We start from the raw sequence: 22,127 nt of genomic DNA, 5'->3' as shown, positions 1-22,127 counted from the left end.
TAATTTGCCATTCACTTCTGGTATAAGCCATATTGCTTGTCTCATGTTAGTTTCACATAGTAAATCTCAAAACTTCTCAGTCCCATGTCACTCACATTATTCGTTTTTATGACAATAGCATGATTAGTACTGTACTCTTTTAGAAAGTACAACTTTATTTTCTGTCTTTTTCTCTTCCCTTGGTCCGGTATATGTGAGCCCATGCTACACTAGTAACAGAATTTATTTGGCCAGGCAAGTTTCTGTTTAGACGATGGAATTTTGTTTGTGCTTACTTTCATTCTTGACCACAACTAAATTTGATCTCTGTTCGCTGTTTTCATTGATACAGCGATTTCAACTGCTCTTTTAATTGTGAGTTGTGATTCAGTTAGGAGATGTTTTTCAATCCTTCCTTGAAAGATTTCACAAACTAAACAACCTCTTGGTGCATCATTAAGTCCATCTCTCAACTGGCAAAGCTCAGACATTTTTTTCAATTCAACCATGTAAGCATATATGGACTCCCCTGCATTTTGATTCCACTTATGAAACCTAATGTGTTCTGCAATCAACAATGGTTTTGGTTCTAAATGTTCCTGCATTCCTTTCATGGTAACAGCAAAAATCATTTTGGCTGGTTTGGTTGGGACAGTTAAACTTCTAAGGAAACTGTATGACTGTATGCCAAATACACTCTTCTTGGGTTTTCAGCCAGGGACAAGCATCAATTTTAACTGATGTTTCGTTGATAAACTCTGCCATTTTCATCAGGGATAATACCTGGGCATGTCTAGTCTGGTGGTATTTACACCCTCCCTCATCTGTCCCTCCTGATTAGTTAGTCCTCACTCAAGCAGGTTTTTTAAGAACATAAGAAATAGGAGTAGGAGTAGGCCATCAGGCCCATCAAGTCTGCTCTGACATTCAATAAGATCATAGCTGATCTGGCCATGGACTCATCTCCATCCTCCTCCATTTGCCCCATATCCTTTAATTTCACTACCATGCAAAAATCTATTCAACCCTGTCTTAAATATATTTACTGATGTAGCCTCCACTGCTTCCCACTGTCCCACCTTGTTTACAATTATATTCCAGTTCTTACTTATAGCAAGACCTTTGACTTTATCAAAACATTTTCCTCTAGTTTTATTTCAATGGCTTCCTTCACCATGCGGTCCCAAAGCGAAAACATGATAAGGACCAACCAATCAGGAGGGATGGACAATAGGGATATAAATACCATTGGACTAGACATTCCCAGGCATCATCCCTGATGAAAATGGCAGAGTTTGTCATCAAAACGTCCATTAGAATTGTTACCTGTACCTGGCTGGAAGCCTAAGAAGAGTTTATTCATCATCAAAGCCGGAAAAGCACATGACCCTTTTTAAACTGTATGCCTTTTCACCTATAGCACCTAGTAACACAGACACTTGCTTTTCATTGCTTTTCTTTTAACTCAACCACCTTGCTCTTTTTCTGAAGAGACATGTGGTGCCCTTTTTTAAAAAAAAACTCGAATGTCTCCCTCCTGTTGCAAAGAAAAAAATAGTGCTGTGCTTCAACAGGTAGATAGTCATCTCAGGTTCATTTTAAAACCAACTTGCCACGGTTATGTTTCGTAATTCTAAAACATAAAACTAATTGAAAGACAAACACAGAGCCAGAGATAGTCTTAGGTTTACTTTTAGTGAAGCACACACGTGATGTGGTGTTGTAATAATGTATGCCATTCATGTACTTTTACATATAAGTGATATCAAATTATGTAAACAACAAAATATTATTCATAATTTACTGATATATTAAATGTACACCTCAGACTTTGAGTCCAAGGAAAATTGGAGATTGTTTGAAATTCTTAATTTGGCTACCTCTGCAAAGTTATTTCTATCAAATGCCTTTATTTTTCTTTGTTTTTGTAAATGAGTTCACTGATGCTGGTCTTTGTTTCTGTACTATTTCAAGTTTCAGTCCTTGAATTATGTTTATGCTTACTGGACACTACTACCACCAGACAGGAGGTACAGGAGCTTAAACAAACATACTGGATGATCCAGAAATAACTCCTTCAGATTTCAGAATGACCCATGAACCCATGAACCTTGTTCTTTGCACTCATTTATTTTGTAATTTACAGTAATTTTATGCTTTTGCATTGTACTGCTGCCATAAAATAATACATTTCATCGAATCTAAGACAGTGTTAATAAATTTGATTCTGATTCTGAAGTCTAATTCAATATCAGGACAAACTTTCCTGACCAGCACTCAGTTATTTTGTTTGTATATTGTACAACCAGAACAAACTTCCCTGACCAGCACTTAGTTATTTTGTTTGTATATTTTAGATTCCAAAACAACATCATTTATAATATTAAAATATTTACAGATGCAACATCAACTATAATTTGGACTTAATATAATTAACTGCCTAAGATGCTTTATAGTCATAGAAAACTACAGCATAGAAGTCCTTCAGCCCATCTAGTTCATGCCAAGCCATTTAAACTGCCTGGTCTCAAAGATCTGCACCGAGACCTGCACCTCCATACCCGTCCTATCTAAACTTCTCTTAAACTTTGTAATTGAAATCACATCCACTACTTGCACTGTCAGCTTCACCCTCTTGAGTGAAGACATATCCCTTCACATTCCCCTTAAACATATCATGTAGCATTTAGGGCAGTTTAATCAAACACAGTTGGTCATTGAGGCACATAGGGAAGGAATGGGCAGATAGGTAAGATTCATGAGAAGAAGGTCTCACGAAAGTAAAAAGAAATTACTGATGCTAAAATATAAACAGAAAATGCTGGAAACACTTTGCAGGCCTGAAGCATATTTTAAAGGACAAAAAGCATTAACATTTCAGGCTGAAGACCCATTGGTAGAAATAATCTAATTTTGCTATTAATGAATCTGGTGCATCTGGTGAGTAGAAAAGGTTTATAGCAGGCACTGAAGAAAATAGTTCTGGCTTTTCTATTTTCCCAAAGAATGAATTTCCATTTCTGCAACACAGGATGTTGTTCACTGGTTCAAGTTCAGACAGTGAATGGGTCAGTGCAGGCATCAGGGTACATGATCTGTCTCCCTGTCTGCTCCTCAATGTTTCTGTTACTATTGGGTGGTCTATAAAAAACATTCAGTAGAATTATTGACCCCTTCCTGTTCCTAACTTCCACTCACAGAGACTCAGTAGACAATCCCTCCATGACTTCCTCCTTTTCTGCAGCCGTGACACTATGTCTGATCAGCAATGCCATGCCCCCACCTCTTTTGCCTCTCTCCCTGCCCTTTCTGAAACATCTAAAGCTTGGCACTTGAAGTAACCATTCCTGCCCCTGAGTCATCCAAGTCTCTGTATCAACATCACTCTTCATGATTTTTATAAATGACCGGATGAGGAAGTGGAGGGATGGGTCAGTAAATTTATTGATGACACAAAGGTTGGAGGTGTTGTGGATAGTGTGGAGGGCTGTCAGAGGTTACAGCAGGACATCAATAGGAGTCAAAACTGGGCTGAGAAGTGGCAGATGGAGTTCAACCCCGATAAGTGTGAGGTGGTTTATTTTGGTAGGTCAAATATGATGGCAGAATATAGTATTAATGTTAAGACTCTTGGCAATGTGGAGGATCAGAGGGATCTTGGGGTCCAAGTCCATGGGACACTCAAAGCTGCGGCGCGGATTGACTCAGTGGTTAAGAAGTTGTACGGTGCATTGGCCTTCATCAATCATGGAATTGAATTTAAGAGCTGAGATGTAATATTACAGCTATATAGGACCCTGGTCAGACCCCACCTGGAGTACTGTGCTCATTTCTGGTCACCTCACAACAGGAAGGATGTGAAAGCCACAGAAAGGGTGCAGAGGAGATTTAAAAGGATGTTGCCTGAATTGGGGAGGATGCCTTATGAGAATAGGTTGAGTGAATTCGGTCTTTTCTCCTTGGAGCAATGGAGGATGAGAGGAGACCTGATAGAGATGTATAAAATAATGAGAGGCATTGATCGTGTGGATAGTTAGAGGCTTTTTCCCAGGGCTGAAATGGCTGACATGAGAGGGCACAGTTTTAAGGTGCTTGGAAGTAGGTACAGAGGAGATGTCGGATAAATTTATTACACAGAGAGTGGTGAGTGCGTGGAATGAGCTGCCGGTGACGGTGGTGGAGGTGGATACGATAGGGTCTTTTAAAAGACTCCTGGATAGGTACATGGAGCTTAGAAAAATAGAGGGTTATGGATAACCCTAGGTAATTGCTAAATTAAGGGCATGTTTGGCATGGCATTGTGGGCCAAAGGGCCTGTATTGTGCTGGAGGTTTTTTATGTTTCTATGTTTTTTTACATATAGAAACCAACAATTTGTTCACAAGTGAATTCTTATGGGGCAGAGTGCACAATTTATGTGGAATTGTGTGCAGTTTACTGTGTTTGAAGAATAAGAAATTTAGATTGTCTTTATTTGAACTGATCAACAGCAAGTAGACTCAAATGCTAAATGCTATATTGTTGAAATCTTTATTGTTATAATTTGAGAATGAGTTTGTGCTGTTGGTTTGGTATTCTTGAAATGTTTACAAAGAATACAGAATACCAAAGTTGGAAAGAAAGTTATGAAACCAGAATGGAGTTAAGTGTTCCAATGTGAGACTGAGATATTTCTTGAATAAATATTTATCTAAATAAATACTGAAAATATTGGACATGCCACGCAAAGTTCCACAAATACATCAATTATTTCCTTCTCCAGTCTCTCATGACCCATCAGTCCCCTCAAGATCTGCTATTGTATCCAATGTAAAAGGATCCAGCCTATTCTTTGGTGGAATGACAGCATCTGCATCAATGTCTTCACTGGACTTGCCTGGATTTGCAAGCTGTGCAGAAAGTACTATAAACAAAATGATAAAATACAGCTTACCAATTGCTGACTATGCCAGGAGAGGAAAGGGGCTCCACTTGAGCACTCCACTCAACAAACCTTACACTGAATCAGTCCCCACCTGAGTCAACAGCAACAACTATGCACCGTTTGCGCGAAGGCAGGTAGTTAATACAGCATGTGAGATACCCTCGACAGCCACAATGACCTTGGAACTGACACCACTTGATTCAAAGTACACTTTTAAATGTCTCGTGGTTCTGCCCATGTCATCTTTTGCATCCTTAACCGTCCCTGCATATTCACAATTATTTTTGGCTTTCTTGGAACCATAGCACATCCACGTACTTCCACCTTCAGCTTAAACCATTAAATCATGCTATCTGTATTTCAAACAAATTACAACACATTTAAAATGCTGGAGGAACCCAGCAGGCTCGGAAGATTCTATGGAGAAAGAGTATACAGTCGACGTTTCGAGCCGAGTCGTTTCATCAGAACATTATTTCTGCTCATTACACCCATCTCATTACTTCTATCACATTACACCTGCTTGAAAAAAAAACTCATCTGAGTTTTACACTCCTTTGTTTTCCTTTCTATTACGCCCTGATTGTCTAATCACACGACAGTGAAATGCCTCTTTACTTTCACGTCCAACTCTGAGCGCTGGGATGGATGGAACTGATCCCGGAACCAAAGCTCGCCACCGACGACGTTGAGACGGTAACTATCAGAGTAGCACCTTTCCGGAAAGCTGCTGTTATGGTAACCGGAGCCAACAAGCTGCACAAGTACGCGGAGCTTTCGAGGAAGAGCGGCGACTCGGTACGTTTGCTGGAGTGAGTGTAGGGAGGATGAGCGCTGACCGGTTCTCGCTGTCTGCTGAGGAGTATCTGGGTGAGTATAGGGCGGGATGTGCGGCGAGGAAGCTCTCAAACGGCCTGAATGACTTTCAGTCGAACCACACCTAACCGGGGCAGGAGCAGTGATGAGCCTCGACTCCATGGCTTTCATCACTTGGGCAGGGCACCCATCATCCATCCTTTGAACAGTCCCGGCCGGTGGGACTCTGGAAATGTGTCAGCGGATTGTGCATTGGTACAGACTCATTCCTTTTCGATTGGAAGCAGAGATTCTGATGTTTTCCCCCGACTGTCTCCATACCATTTCCTCCCCATCTCTTCCTTTAAAGGCACTGTAGTTAATGCTACTGCAGGCGGGAAAGCATTAGTGTATAAAACAATAATCATAAAGACAATTGTCGTTGAAGTTTAATCATTTGTTTTTTTTTACTAGTGGACTAACTGTACCTTTTATCAGAGCTGCATCTTATAATCTTCAGAAAGCAAGTTGCACAGACCACCGTGAGCCGAAGGGCCCGTCCTATGCTGTAAATGTTCCTAGAGTGTTTTGGAGGTACCAGCTCTATATGTTCATTAATGAATTTAAGGCAAAACTTGTGAGCAATCTACTAATAAAGAGGATTGCTAATTTCTGTTTTGTATTGCAAGATACGTAGTTACTAGCTCATTAAAACTAAGTTCAGGAACGTGAGCCAGACATGTTGCTGGAACGCAGACCTCTTGCTTACCTTTGTGGATGAGATCAGATCATTCTGTCTTTTGAACTTGCTGTAATTTTTAACAAGTTTTCTTTTGGGCTAATATTTTATTGTGGGAATGGGAAGATGCTGACATCTATAGTTTTAAAGTAAAACTATGCTTTGAGTGGGGAATAACTCAGGCTAAAATATCTTGTGCAAAATAGTAATACCGAGGGGACAATGGTGCTGAAGGTCCAGCTGCAAATCACTAAACAGCAGCCTGATTGTATGTTTTGCTGTTGTCTTCGTTCTCCAAAGCAGAACAGAGAGTCGGTGAAATTGGAAATGTTTGGACTTGTGGTGGTGGTAGGTGAATTGCAGTGGTTCAGGTCTTTGTTCAGGCAGGTGTTAAATCTAGCTGTAACCAGTATCTGGGGAATAGAAATATGGGGAAGAATAAAGTTGGCTCTTTGTAGATGGCTTAGACAAAGGGCTTGTTTCCATGCTGTAATATTCTCTGATACTGGACCCACAATGGGGTTAATTTGCATGTTAGTGTTTTCTGTATGTCACACCATTCTATCTCTGCAAGATTTCAAATATGTTGATTTTTTTTTCAATTTAGGGTACCACAGTAGCAAAGTGTTCAGCACAACCCTATTACAGCTTAGAGCATCATAGTTTGGAGTTCAGTTCTGGAGCTGTCTGTGTACCTACCCAAACTTTGTTTAAGTGTTGAGATTGAGCTTGCATGCTCTACTTGTGCTGGCAGAAGGTAATTAATAGCCACAGGTGGTTGCAGAGGCCAAGTCATTGGATACAGTTAAAGTGGAGGTTGATAGATTCTTGATTAGTAAGAGTGTCAAAGGTTATGGGGAGAGTGGGGTTGAGAAGGATAATAAATCAGCCATGATGGAATGGTGGAGAAGATTTGATGGACCAAGTGGCCTAATTCTGCTTCTATATCTTGTATATTGAGTAAGGGAACTGTCTTGAACACCCTACACAAATTCTGTCCCATCCAGGCCCTTTGCAATCTGGGTTCCCCAGTCAATACCTGAAAAATTGAAATCTCCTGCTAACACCTCTATTATTCTCACAATTGCGTGCAATTTCTCAACCCATCTGCTCCTCAAGTTCCTGCTGACTGCAGTAAAGTCCTACCAAGGTGGCCAACCCATTCTTATTTCTAAATCCTACCACGTGGCCTTGTTAAATGCTCCTTCAAGAATATCTTCCCAAGCACTGGTACTATATTCTCCCTTATCTGAAAGACAACACCATTTCCAGTCTTACCTGTTCCCCTTCATGCCTAAAGCATCAGTATCCAGGAACATTAAGATGCCAGACCTGCCCTTCTCTCTGCCACATTTCTGTTGTAGCCACAATATTCCATTCTCAAGAGACAATCTGCATCCTCAATTTGGACTTCCGGTCAAGTTGGCAGCTCCATTTCGCTGATTAATGCTTCCTTTGTTTGCTGATTAAAGTGACAAGGGAGATTGAAATATTGAAGCGAATGATGAAGGTGAGTGCCTGCTGGGGGAATCACTGCACTATGGAGAGGGGACACTGCCGTTTGATCATTGGTGGGATCGCTGTACTACGAAGGGGGAATTCGCTGTGCCCAGGAATGTTGTCTAGGTTTTCTGGATATGGACTTTGACAATAGGCTTTTTTCCAGACTTTTAGTTTTTATATCCTGTGTTTTTTGCCTGATCTTTCTCATTTTGTGTGTGTGTAGGAGGGGATTCGGGGGCCGATGTGCCTTTTCCATTTTTTGTTCTTTTTTTTGTGCAGGGAGGTGGGATTTGGGGGTTGATGATTGTGCTGCCGCCATTTTCTTTCTTGGTTTCATGGCCACCTGAAGAAGAAGAATTTGTCTACCTTGTTAAGGCATGTACATTAAAGTAGTTGCAGCTTAAAGCAGTGGTCCTATCTGCCCTTTTCCTGTAAATGTTGCTGCATGTGTCCCTGTCTTGTCACCTAGTTTGCTCTCTTGAGTCCCTCCCAACCTCCACCCCTCCCAAGATCTGATCATTGCTGGTAGCTTTGAAAGAGCATCACTCTCAACAGTATCCCAAAAAGTGTGCCTGTTAGTGGATCCCTGCACTGAACTTCTGGTGGTTGCTCTAAAACCCATTCCTTGGGTGTGACCATCTCGGTAACAGTTTCATCAATAAAGTCCTCACCTGAGTATTTCCAGATCCAACTCCAGTTCCTTGACCTACGCTGTCAGGAGTTGTATTTGGAGGTAGTCATCAAGGAGACAGCATTCCACTGCCCTAACTACCATCTTGCTACAATGCATCAATTACTAAGGATGAGCAACCAAATAAAATCTTACCTGTGCCTTCTCACTGAGGCAATTTAATCGAGCTGCTCTCTCTACTTATACTTGGGTCACTTCCTCTGTCTTTTCATATTGAAGCCTCCTGAGCCAAAGCCTCAACTCCCACTCTTACGCTGGCCCATCTCAACAATGGTTGCTCCTCTAATGTTTATTGTGCTTCAGTTAGCAATGAGTTATTGTAATATTTTCTGTGTTTTTGCACAGCCTTTTATGAACTTTTTCTAACTTATTGAAATGTTAGGTAACATGTCTTAATGACTACTGGCCGTGGCTTTGACATCTACCATTGTGAACTGCTTCAAGAGGTTGGTCCTGATATACAGTAACTCCAGCTTCCCAGACAAATTTCACCCATTGCAGTCTGCCTACTGCCCAAACAGGTCCACCGCAGATGCTTTCTTCTTGGCCCTACACACATTTCTGGAGCATCTGGGCAACCTATGTTGGACTATTGTTTATTGACTACATCTCCATCTTCAATATTATTATTCCAAAAAAACTCCTGGACTTGGAACTCAGCAATTCCCTTTGCAATTGGATCCCTGACTTTCTGATCAACAGACCAAAATCAGTGAGGATAGACAGCAAAACCTCTGCCCTGATTATTACCAGTGCTGGTGTCGCACGAAGCTGCATCTTCAGCTCTCTACTTTACTCCCTATAAATCGAGAACTGTGTGGCCAGATTCTGCTCAACGTCAATCTTTCTGTTTACAGATAACCATCACAGTAATAAGCTGAATTTCAAATAATGATGAGTTGGAGTACAGGGAGAAGGTACAGAACATAGTGCAATGGTGTCATAACAACTATCATTGCCTTGATGTCAGCCATTGACTTTATAAAAGGGAGGCAATGCATATGCTGCTGTTTATATCAATGGCTGTGAAGGTGAGAGAGCTGAGAGTTTAAAAGTTCCTAGGAGTGAACGTCACCAATCGCCTGACCTGTCAAAGTATGTTGGTCAGGGCCAGGAAAATTCATCATTGCCTCTACTTCCTCAGGAGGCTCAATAAATTTTGCATGTTCCCTTTGACCTATGCCAATTTTTTTTATACACAGAAGGAAAACAAGCCTAGTCAAGAAAGTTGAGTGCTCTCCAAAAATATTATAGCACACTGTTCTGAAATACTGAATAATTTGTTGCTTTGTGCGAGATTAAATACAAATCAATGCAGGTGCATTGTTAATTCTGGAAAGATAATCTGAGGCCAAGATATTCTTTGGGAAGAAGGAAAGGCTCCAGATGAAACTGCACCAAAATTATTTGCAAATGAGGCTGGAGAGGTTTTCTCTTTCTTCAATGCCCACTCCCGCTTAAAGTAGCCACAACCCTTGTTATTGTCAGGATTTCTTGTCCTCATTGCATAGGAGTAGAAAACTTTTCCATGGTTTGGTTCTGCACATAACATAGTAAGCCTCTTAACTCTATGACCATATCTACATGGTAGGGGGTAATATTTTCACCAATCCATTTACACTGTGCTGGCTATAAATGGTTTTCTGAAGGAATAACCCTTGAATCTATCTTATCAACTGAGGGCCGGGAGCAAGTAGATGAACAATTTTTATTGATGCACCATAGAAAGCATCTTATTTGGATGCATCATGGTTTTCTATAGGAATTGCTCTGCCCTTGACTACAAAAAAACTGCAGAGAGTTGTGGAAACAGCTCAGCATTTCATCGAAACCAACTTCTGTTGAATCTGTCTACACATTTTGCTGCAGCCAGTGTAATCAAAGACTCTACCCATGCCTGACATTGTCTCTTCTTTCCTCCTTTCATTGTGCAGAAGACACAAAAGCTTGAAAGCATGTACCACAGTCTCTGGGACAGCTTCTATTTCAGTTTTAAGACCATTGAATGGTGTCCTATTATGATAAGATGGTATCTTGATCTCAAAATCTACAGTGTCATCATATTGTCTATTTTCAACACAATTACTGTCTAATTGTAATATTTTATTCTATATTCTGGATCTGGATGTACCTTCCTTCCTAAAGGTTCACTTTTACAAGCTGCTTGCCTCTGTGTACAAGTTTTTATCCATCTTCGTAATTGTTTGCCAATTTACCAATTATTTTTATCCCTTGTAGACACTGAGAGTGATTAATCATTTTAACTTCCTCAAACTTTGTAATTTTGTTAAAAGGTGTTATCTGTGCATCGATATATTGCATATAGTGCACCCTCAGAGTGTTTTTTGCAAATATCTAATGAACACCTTCACTTAGTGAAAGTCTGTTTTGTGCACAGAATGTGCATTCAGAGAGAATTATTTGTGGAAATAGCTTATTATAAATGTTGCAATTTTTGAGTAAGTATTTTGCTCTTTTGTTTCATGATTTAACAGTGCTGTGGTAAAATATGGCAAATGACATTGAAATGATCAACTCAATCCATCTATCATGCTCCTGCCTATCTTTTCTTATAAAATTGTATAAATATACAAATGCAGGGAGGTGGGTCGAGCTTCCTGCGCAACACAGTTGACCTGAAAGGCCTGTTTCCATTCTGTAGGGCTCTGACTTTATATAATGCCATTTTATTTTTTGTGAAGTTCAGAAGTTTTGATACTGTAAAGTTGACCTTTATCAGGAAATTGTATTGCCCGTTTTTAAAACAGCACAAATAAAAATAAGCATATTGTTACGTATCCCATAACTGGATAACTTACCAGCAAAGATAGAGGTCCGTTGAAGTCTGATGTCACTATTTTCAAACGTTTTTATTTATAAAGGGGCACAAAAGTAAGGTTACTACAAACATTCAGATAATGCACGTCGTCAATACTCAATCTAAAGCGCGGGTATAGTAATAATCATCATTAAGAAATGAGCTCTACTGTTGTCCAGGGGATAATATATTGTCCGTTGGAAATATAAAAGTCACTCAGAAGTCTGCAGGCTTCAGCCTTTTGGGAATCGCTGGGTTTCACGTGGGGCGACAGAGAGAGAGATTGGGGAGAAGAGGAAAAACTTGCCGGGTCTTTATGAAGCTTCCGTTGAATCGGGGGAGCATTGGTTCCCCCTCCCCGATGTTGGTTAAAAGCGGTTTTCCGTGATTCCAGCCACAAATTCCAATCCCGGAATCTAACGCATGTGGCTTCCTTCAAAATGGCTTCCCGCTATGGCGGGATCACTCTCGTGTCTTCTTGGTGCGTCTGAAGGGGTTGTCCCCCTTAGACCCTCCTTTATACTTCCTCACTGGGTCGCAGGTGTCAATCAGGTTGAGATGATGCAATCTCTCTCTCAACCAGCCCACTTTGCCCGAGGGCTTTACACGTGGTCTCCATGAGACAATAGTCACTGTCGCCTTATTTTGCATCCCGGGTGGAATGTGCTATTTGGCACGTTTCTCTCTCTCCCACTTCCTGAGTCTATTGACCCGCCCCCCCCAACGGGTGCTCTTGCGCTTCTCACAAAGGAGGGGGCTGGGATCATAACAATATGAAAATACTGAACAGTGATTGGCTCATAAAAGTTCAAAGTAAAACTTATTAGTAGATACGTGTCACCACGTACGATCCTGAGATTCTTTTCTGCAGCATACTTAGCAAATCTATAGAACAGTAACTAAACAGTAAACATCTGGAACTGTTAACTGTAAAGAAATTGTGCAAAAGCAGAAATAAATAGCAATAAATAACGGGCATGAAATTACAATATAACAGAGCCCTTAAATGAGTGCAGTTATTGCCTTTTGTTCAAGAGCCTGATGATTGAGGGGTTGTTCTTGAACCAGGCGGTGCGAGTCCTGAGGCACCTGTACCTTCTACCCGATGGCAGCAGTGAGAAAAGAGCATGTCCTGGGTGATGAGGATCTTTGGTGGATGCTGCTTTTCAATGGCAATGTTTCATGTAGATGTGTGCAATGGTCTGGAGGGTTTTTATCTGTGATGTACTGGGCCGAAGTCACTAACTTTTGTAGGATTTTCTGCTCAAATGCATTGGTGTTCCATACCAGGGCATAATACAGCCAGTCAGCACATTTTCCTCCACACATCTATAGGTTGCCAAGTTTTTTGATGACATGCCAAACCTCCCCTGACTCCAGACGAAGAAGCGCTGTTGTGCTTCTTTCACAATAATATTTATGTGATGGGTCCAGGGCAGATTCTTTGAGATATTGACACTCAGTAATTTAAAGTTACTGATGCTCCTCACTTCTGATCTTCTGGTGAGTACTGGCTTATGGACCTCTGGTTTCCCTCTCCTGGTCTACAACCAGTTTCTTGGACTTACTGACATTGAGTGAGAGGTTGTTGTTATTACACCACTCAGTCAGTTTTTCAGTCTCCCTCCTGTATGCTGATTCATCACCACCTTTGACACAGCCCACAACAGTAGTTTTGTCAGCAAACTTGTATATGGAGGGTGGAAAGATTGTGACATTTTTATTTTGGCAGGTGCCAATCAGTGCAAGAAGTTGCTTGTTGGTGATGCAGCAGAAGGTTTAAAAAGAGCTCGAGTGCTTTTTTTCTTGGCTGGTGGCAATCAGCAGAGAGGTTATTCATTGGTGACACAGCACAAGCTTTAAGAAGAGCTAAGGTGCTTTTTCATTTTTTTTTCTTGGCGGGCACCTATTAGCACGAGAGATCATTTGGTGACGCAGTGTTTAATAAGAGCTTGGGTGAGTCCTGAACTAAGTTCTTGGTCTGAAATGTCGACTGTTTATTATTTCCATAAATGTTGCCTGATCTGTTGAGTTCCTCTAGCATTTTGTGTGTGTTGCTCAGGTGCTTTTTGGCAGGCAGCAGTCAGTGCGAGGCCAAGAAAAAGAAAGGAGCTATATGTGGAGCAGCCATTGTCAGAGTGGTCTGGCTTTGGCAAGCACAGATAGAAGTTCCAAGTAAGAAAGTTTCGATTAAGTTTTATTTCTGTTAGTACATAACTAATGCAATGAGAATAGATCCAAAGATAGTGGTATGTATGCTCCTTGTGTGAAATGTATGAAATTTGGGAAGCCTCCAGTCTCCGTGATAATAACATTTGCTCAGAGTACATTGAAATGCATCTCCTTAGAGACCATGTTAAGGACCTGGAACTGCTGCTCGATGACCTGCAGTGTGTACGAGAGAATGAGGAGGTGATAGATAGAAGCTCCAGGGTGGTAGTCACCCCGGTAACTTGGAAAAAGGAATAGGCAGCCAGTGTGGAGTACCCCTGAGGCCGAACTTTCAGATAGAAAAAGCTTGTGAAAAGGGCAACTTAGCAATAATCGTGGATGATTTCAATAGGCAGGATGCTTGTAAAAATCCATTTGGAGCTGGATCTCAAGACAGGGAATTTGTAGAATGCTTCTGATCTGGCTTTTTAGAGCTGCTTGTGATGGAGCCCACTTGGGGAATGGCAGTTCTGAATTGGGTGTTACATAATGGCCCAGATTTGGTTCGGAAACTTAAGGTAAATGAACCCTGAGGAAGCAGTGATCATAATATGATGGACTTCCTGCAGTTTCAGAGAAAGAAGCTAAAGTCAGATATATCCGTGTTATAGTGGAGTAAAGGGAATCACAGATGCATGAGAGAGGAGCTGGCCAAAGTTGATTAGAAAGGAACAATAACAGGGCTAACAGCACAACAGCAACGTCTGGTGTTTCTGGGGGAAATTTGGAAGGTGCAGAATAGATATGTTCCAAAGATTAAGAAGTATTCTAAAGGGAGGATGAAGCAACTGTGGTGGACAAGTAATGTCAAAGACAGGATAAAAGCAAAAGTGGCCTTATAATACCACAAAATTTAGTGGGAAGTTAGAGGATTGGGAAGCGTTTAAAAACCAACAAAAGGCAACTAAAAAAGAGACAAAAGATGATGTATGAAAGTAACTAGCCAATAACATTAAAAAAAATACAAAAAAGTTTTTTCAGATTATATAGGAGTAAAAGAGAGATGAGAGTAGATATCGGACCACTGGGAAATGATGCTGGAGAAGTCGTAATCGGGGCTAAAGGAATGACGGAGGAACTTAATACGAATGCATTTTGCATCATTCATCACTATGGAAGACATTAGCAGTGTGCCAGAAATGTGCCAGTGTCAGGGGGCAACAGTGAGTGTCTTCCCTATATCTAAAGGGAAAGTGGTTTAGAAGTTGAAAGGTCTGAAGTTTGACAAATCACCTGGACCAGATGGTATACACCCCAGAGTTCTGAGAGGGATAGCTGAAGAGTTTGTGGAGGCATTAGTAATGATCTTTCAAGAATCACAAGGTTCTGGAATGGTTCCAGAGGACTGAAAAATTGCAAATTCCTTGCTGTTCTTCGGCACTAGTATGACTGCTGCTCTGAAAAAGCAGATGGGAATTTCACACCACATCAGTTAGAGGAAGATGCCCTTGAAAAGGCCAGCCAGTTAGTTGGCACAAGTTTTCAGTACACTGCCATGTGTACCATCTTGGTATCACTCTGTAGCACTCACATCTTCTGTGATGAAGTGTTTTAAGATATTGGTTGTAACTACCCTTATGTGCACCCCTTACCTATGCAAGGATCTGGTTTGCTGGGTAGAAGAAGTTTATCTACTACCACCTCAGTTTTACAGCAAATGTAATCACATTGGCTCTCCATTTTGTTCTGGAGCACCTAGACAACCAGGAGTCTCTAACCAACTACATTCAACATATCAACTGCAGAAGCAGAGGAGCTAACAAACTTGATGACTCTTATACCACCATCACAAATGTTTACTGTGCCACCTCAAGCCCTCACTTTAGCAAGTCTGATCACTGGCTGTACTTCTACTGTTGGCAGATGGGCTAAGTGAGGACCGCAGTACTAGTGATAAGTTACTATGACGGTTTGGTCCAAGGAGGTGGAGGAGTGCTTGCAGGATTGCTTTGAATTCATGGACTGCACCACATTTAGGGATCCATCTTCAGATCTGAATGAAGATGCCACAGTTGTCACAGACTTTTTCAAGACTGGAGTATGTTCCCTCAATAACATACCATACACATCCAAACCAGAAGTGTGCATGAACCGGTCTGCTGAAGGCTACATCAGTGGTGTTCAAGTCCAGTAATCCAGAAATGCATAAGAAGTCCAGGTAGGACCATCACAATAAGCTACAAAACCTGGGCCTTTGTACCTCCCTCTGCAACTGGATCCTTGACTTCATCAGGAGATCATGGTCCATGTGGATTGAAAATAACATCACCTCCTCTCTGACAATCAACACAGGATGTGTGCTTAGCCTGCTGCTCTACTCTCTCTACACCCATGACTGTAGTTAGGCACAGTGCAAACACCATCTAGAAATTTGCTGATGATACAGCTGTTCCTGGCAGAATCTCAGATGGTGACAAGGAAGTGTATAGGAGTGAGATAGGTTAGCTGATTGAGTGGTGTTGCAATCTTGCACTCAACGTTAGCAAAACCAAGGATTAGATACTGGACTCCAGGATGGGGAAGTTGAGGAAACACACACCAGTCGTCATTGAGGGATCAGCAGTGGAAACACTGAGCAGTTTCAGGTTCCTGGGTGTCAGCATCTCTAAAGATCTATCGTGGACCCAACATATTGACATAATTCTGAAAAAGGCATGCTAGTAACTATATTTCATTAGGAGTTTGAGGAGATTTGGTATGTCACCAAAGATGAGTGAATTTTTACATGGGTACTGTGAAGAGCATCCAAACTGGTTGCATTACTGTCTGGTGTGGAAGGGCTAGTGCACAGGATTGGAAAAGAACTGCAGAGAGTTGTAAGCTCAGCTGGCCCCATCATAGGCCCTTGTCTCCCCAGTGTTGAGGAAATCTTCAAAAGGCAATGTCCCAAAAAAGCCTGCATCCATCATCAAGGACTCCCATCACATAGGACATGCCCTTTTCTCCTTACTGCTATCTGGGAAGAGGCACAGGAGGCTGAAGCCTCACACTCAGTATTTTAGGAATATATTCCTCCCCTCTGCCATCAGATTTTTGAACAGTCTATGAATATAACATAATCATTTTTGCTCTTTTTGCACAATTTATTATTTATTTCTTACTGTAACATAGTATATTTAATGTATTACACTGTATTACTGCTGCAAAACAATACATTTCAAGACTTATCAGTGATAATAAACCTGATTGTGATTCCAATTAATACGTCAGGCTGCTGTTACTGATTTACCTCTCAGTATTCAACACCACTATCCACTCAGTACTAACACCAAGCTTTAAAATCTGGGCTTCTGTACTTCCCTCTGCAACTGGATCCATGGCTTCCTTATTGGAAGATCACAGTCAGTGCGGACCAGTAATAATAACTCCTGCTGGTAATCAGCATAGGCTCATCTCAAGGAAGCGTGCTCAACCTTCTGCTCTTTCTAATTTCAAGACTAGTAGATAAGCACAGCTCAAAAGCCATCAAGACTGGTGAAACCACTATTGCTGATAGATCCTTAGATAGTGATGAGTAGGCATACAGGTGTCCCTACACCTCCTCTCTTACCACCATTCATGGCCCCAAACGGTCCTTCCAGGTGAGGCAACACTTCACTCGTGAGTCTGTTGGGGTCATCTATTGCATCTGGTGCTCCCGCTATGGCCTTCTCTGCATCAGCGAGACTGGGGGACCGCTTTGTTGAGCACCTCCGCTCCGTCCGCCACAACAGGCAGCATCTTCCACTTCAACTCTGCTTCACATTCCCATTTGGATATGTCCATACATGGCTTCCTCTACTGCCATGATGAGGCCAAACTCAGGTTGGAGGAGCAACACCTCATATACTGTCTGGGTAATCTCCAGCTCCTTGGCATGAACATCGAATTCTCTAACTTCCAGTAATTCCTTCCCTCTCCCTTCCCCCACCCCAGTTTCACTCTGCCTCCTCTTCCAGCTGCCTATCACCTCTCTCATGATTCTTCCGCCTTCTTCTACACAGTGCTTTCCCCTTACATTCCTTCTTCACCTTTCCTGCCTATCTCCTCCCTGCTTCCTCTCCCCCACGCCTTGATCTTTCCTCTGATTGGTTTTTCATCTGGCACCTAGTAGCCTTCTTCTCACTGTCCCCCCCACCTTCTTTATAGGGCTCCTGCCCCCTCCCTCTTCAGTCCTGATGAAGGGTCTCGGCCCAAAACGTTGACTGCTTGTTTCCATGGATGCTGTCTGAACTGCTGAGTTCCTCCAGCTTGTACATGGTACAGGGGTAAGATTGTCTGGTTTGGAGTAATCTAAACAATCTCACACTAATTATTAACAAGAGCAAGGAATTGATTGTGGACTTCAGGAAGATGAAGTTGGAAGAACAGATACCAGTGTGTATTGTGGGGTCAGCAGTGAAATGGTGAGCAGCTTCAAGTTCTTAGGTGCTGAGATCTATCATGGGCCCAACACAGAATTCTTGCCAACAGTTTTCCTCTCTTTGGGATTTTGAGTAGATTTGGATCAGAGATTCTGGCAAATTTCAATAGCTGTATGGTGGAGAACATTCTGACTGTTTGCATCACAGCCTAGTATGGAGGTGTGGCGACCCATTTCCTAGCGTATCCGAACCGACTCACAATTAGATAGCCTACGGGGGTTTGCGAGCACAGAGCTTTGGAGCCTCTGCGCCATGGGGGGCCGGTTGACAGAGGCTTAAAAGTGAGGCTGAAGTTTTCGAATAAAGTTTTTTCCTTCGACTGCAGTTACCGACTCCGTGTCGTAATTTTAGCGCTGCGTGTAGCACACCGCTACAGAGGCTCCAACGCATAGGATTGCAAGAGGCTGCAGAGGGTTGTAGACTCAGCCAGTTCCATCTCGTGCAGAACACTTATCACCAACAGCCGGTGTCTCAAATAGATGGCTACCGTCACTATGTACCTGTGGCATCCAGCGCTTGTCCTCTTCTCATTCTCACCTTTGTGAAGGAGGTACAGGAAGTCATTGATTCAGAGAAAGCTTCAAGTTTCTGAACAGTCTACGAACCCATGAACACTATCTAATTTATCCTGACGAAGGGTCTCGGTCCGAAACATCGACTGCGCTTCTCACTATAGATGCTGCCTGGCCTGCTGTGTTCCACCAACATTTTGTATGTGTTGTTGTTTGAATTTCCAGCATCTGCAGATTTCCTCATGTTAACACTATCTAATTATTCCTTTTATTTTACATTATTTATTTTTGAAGCTTATTATAATTGTTATGCCTTTATGTGGAAATGCTGCTGGAAAACAACAAATTTCATGGTATAAATGTCAGTGATAATAAATCTCATTCAATTCAATTTTTATGTTGAAATATATTGAATATAGAACTGCACAGCACAGGTCAGGCCTTTCTGCATGATGTTCTGCCAAACTAATTAAATCGTGATGCCTAATCAATCCAATCCCTTTTCTCCACACATTCACCATATCACTCTCTCCTCCACACATTTCACATGTTGATCTAAAAACATCTTGTACTTTCCTGTGCTATCTGCTTCTACACCACTCTTGGACATGCATTTTGGCCTTCATCACTCTTTGTGTAAAAGAAAAACTTGCCTTGCACATCTCCTTTTACTTTCCCCCTCTCAATTCAAATACATACTATCTTGTAGTAGATAGTTTAATCCTAGGATAAGCATACTTCCTGTCTACTTTATGGCTCACATAATTTTATAAACTTACATTAAATCTCCTCTTGGCCTCTGCCTCTCAAGCAAAAGCAGTCCCAGTTTGTCAAACCTCCCTCCATAACACATGTCCTCCAAAACCAGGCAACATGTCTCATGCTGTAAGGGGATTGGATGGGCATGGAATTTGTCAAAAGTGTTCATGAAAGTTTCTTTCTTCAATATATGGAGATCCCAATTAACAAGAGTCTGATACATATTGGAACTCCTGTTCGGTAATGAGACGAGCAGCTAATAGAATTGTATGTACAGGACCACTTTGGATTTAATGATACTTTTAGTTTCAAGATAATTATTGAGAAGAATAGGACTGAACCTTGAGTTGAGGTTCTAAATTGGTTTGAGGCCAATTTTGATGGCATCAGAAAGGATCCAGCAGGTATGAATTTGGATAGGCTGTTTTCTAGCAAAGGGATGTTTGGTAAGTGATATAGAGAATACAAAATCTGTATTCTTGTTACATAAAAGGCACGGCCAACAAGTTTAGGGAACCTCAACTTTTGAGGGATATTAAAGCCTGGTAAAGAAAAAAAAAAGGTGGAGCATATCTGGTATAAACAGGATCAAATGAGGCGCTTGAAGAAATGCTGGACCGAATGAGGAAGCTGAAGAGGACATGAAGTGCTCTGGCGGGCAAGGTGAAAGAAAATCCCATGGGTCTCTTTAGCTATATCAAAAGCAAAAGGAACATTGTGGGCTGCTAGTGCCAAAATTGCAGGGGCCCTGTTATAAAGTTATTAAAAATGTCCTTAACCTTGAGGGAGATGCCAAGGGCTGTAAGATAAAGTTTTTCAAGAAAGGCTCTCGGAATAACCTGTGAAATTATAGGCTGGTGAGCTTGAGGTCAGATATGGGTAAATTATTGGAAGGAATTCCAAGTGACAGGATATGTAAGTGTAACCCTTACCCAACAGGCTGGTATATGTCTAGGGGAAAAAGGGGATCCAGCCACTCTCCAACCCACCTCCCGTACACGCAGGTGCTGTGAGAATCGAGTTTACGCCTCGAGCCCGCCAACAGTATCAAATCCACAACAAATACCGTTATGAAATACACTTTAAAGAGTTTACTAAAATTAAAAAGAGTAGTAAGCAATACAATATATATACACAAGGAAAAAAACAAAAGGCGCCACTTATCAAAGTTCAGTCTGTTTAGTGCACTCGTTGGAGCTCAATCAACGAACCAATCGACCCATCCGGCCGTCACACCTGGGACCACCCCGGTGGTCTTACGAGCAGTCCAGCACACGTCCACCTTCTTCAGTGTCTTCCTCGGCCTCTCCCAAAAAACCCGCGAAAACCCCTCCCCCAAGTTCCCAGCATCACAAGACACAATGACATTCCCCATTGATTAACAAATGAATACAATTACCATATCAGCCATTCTAAAGTGAAACAACGGCTAGAGAAACACTTATCCGACAAAGAAACATTCCTACTTGTAACAAACCAAAGAGGCCATTTTGAGTAACATACCCAGGACATTGTACATAAGTATTTGGATAGACGGGACCTGATTGGGGATAGTTTACATGGTTTGTACGTGGTAGATCATCTCTAAGCTTTTGAGGTGGTTACCAGGAGCATTGATGAAGGAAAGGCAGTGATGATATCTACTGTACGTGGACTTTAGCAAGGCTTTTGACAAAGTCCCACGTAGGTGACTGGTCTGGAAGATTCAGTTGCTTAGCATTCAGGATGATGTGGCCAATGGGATTCAATGTTGGCTTAGTGAGAGAAGTCAGAGCAGTAGTAGGTAATTGTTTTTGACTGAAGGCATGTTACTAGTGGGGTTAGTTCAGGTTTCATTTTTGTTTATCATCTATAGAATTATTACATTATAATGTAATATCTGCTTCTGTAAATTTGATGATGACATCAAGATTAGGTATGCAATGGACAGTGAGGAAGGCTGTCAAAACTTGCAGTGTGATTTTTGACTAGCTAAGAAAATGGACCAAAAAATAGCAGATGCACCTTAATGTAGACAAGTGTGAGGTATTGCACTTTGGGAGGACAAACCAGCGTATGACTTGCACAGTAATGGTAGAGCTCTGAAGTGTGTTGTAGAACAAAGAGACCTGGGGGTACAGAATCTTAATTTCTTGAAAATGATATCAAAGGGAGATAGGGTCATAAGGAGAGCTTTTGGCACATTGGCCTTCATAATATTGAGTATTGGGTACAGGAGTTGGGATGTTCTGCTCAAGTTGTATAAAACATTGGAGTATTGTGTGCAGTTGTAGTCAGCTAACTACATGAAAGTTATTAATAAGTTTGTAAGTGTGCAGAGAAAATTTATAAAGATATTGTTGAGGCTTGAGGACCTGAGTAAAAGAGAAAGGTTGAATAAGTTACGACTTCATTCCCTGGAGCAGAGGTGAATGAAGGGAGATTTAATAGAGGTTACAAATTATGAGGGGTATAGATAGGGTAAGTGTGAGCAGGCTGTTTCCACTGAAGTTGGATGAGACTAGAACTAGAGATCATAGATTCAGGATGATAGTTGAAATATTTAAGGGGAACCTGAGACTCAGTGCAATGCGAGTGTGGAATGAGCTGCCAGTAGAAATGATAGATATGTGTGCAATTGTAGAATTTAACAGAGATTTGACTAGGTACATGGATGGGAGAGGTTTGGACGGATATAATCTGGGTGCAGATTGATGGGACTAGGCAGAAAATCCGGTTGGCATGTATTATATGGGATGATTCTGTGCTGTAATACTCTATTAATCACACTTGGATGCTCTTTTACAATAGGAG

The 22,127-nt window shown here is 41.6% G+C and overlaps 1 protein-coding gene across 1 annotated transcript in view; it reads left to right on the top strand.

The window, feature by feature from the left end:
- The first annotated feature begins 5,625 nt into the window (after window positions 1-5,625).
- The window catches only part of cstpp1 (centriolar satellite-associated tubulin polyglutamylase complex regulator 1), a 286,132-nt gene continuing 269,630 nt past the window's right edge, over window positions 5,626-22,127 (top strand). Inside the window, exon 1 of the mRNA XM_059975978.1 lies at window positions 5,626-5,773. Coding sequence (XP_059831961.1) covers window positions 5,731-5,773 — 43 coding nt within the window. The 5' untranslated portion in view covers window positions 5,626-5,730. The remainder of the gene's footprint in view (window positions 5,774-22,127) is intronic.

Source organism: Hypanus sabinus, chromosome 7 (assembly GCF_030144855.1).
Source record: "Hypanus sabinus isolate sHypSab1 chromosome 7, sHypSab1.hap1, whole genome shotgun sequence".
Lineage (NCBI taxonomy): Eukaryota > Metazoa > Chordata > Chondrichthyes > Myliobatiformes > Dasyatidae > Hypanus > Hypanus sabinus.
The sequence above is the reverse complement of the archived record's forward strand: the minus strand, read 5'-3'. Positions and strand labels throughout refer to the sequence as shown.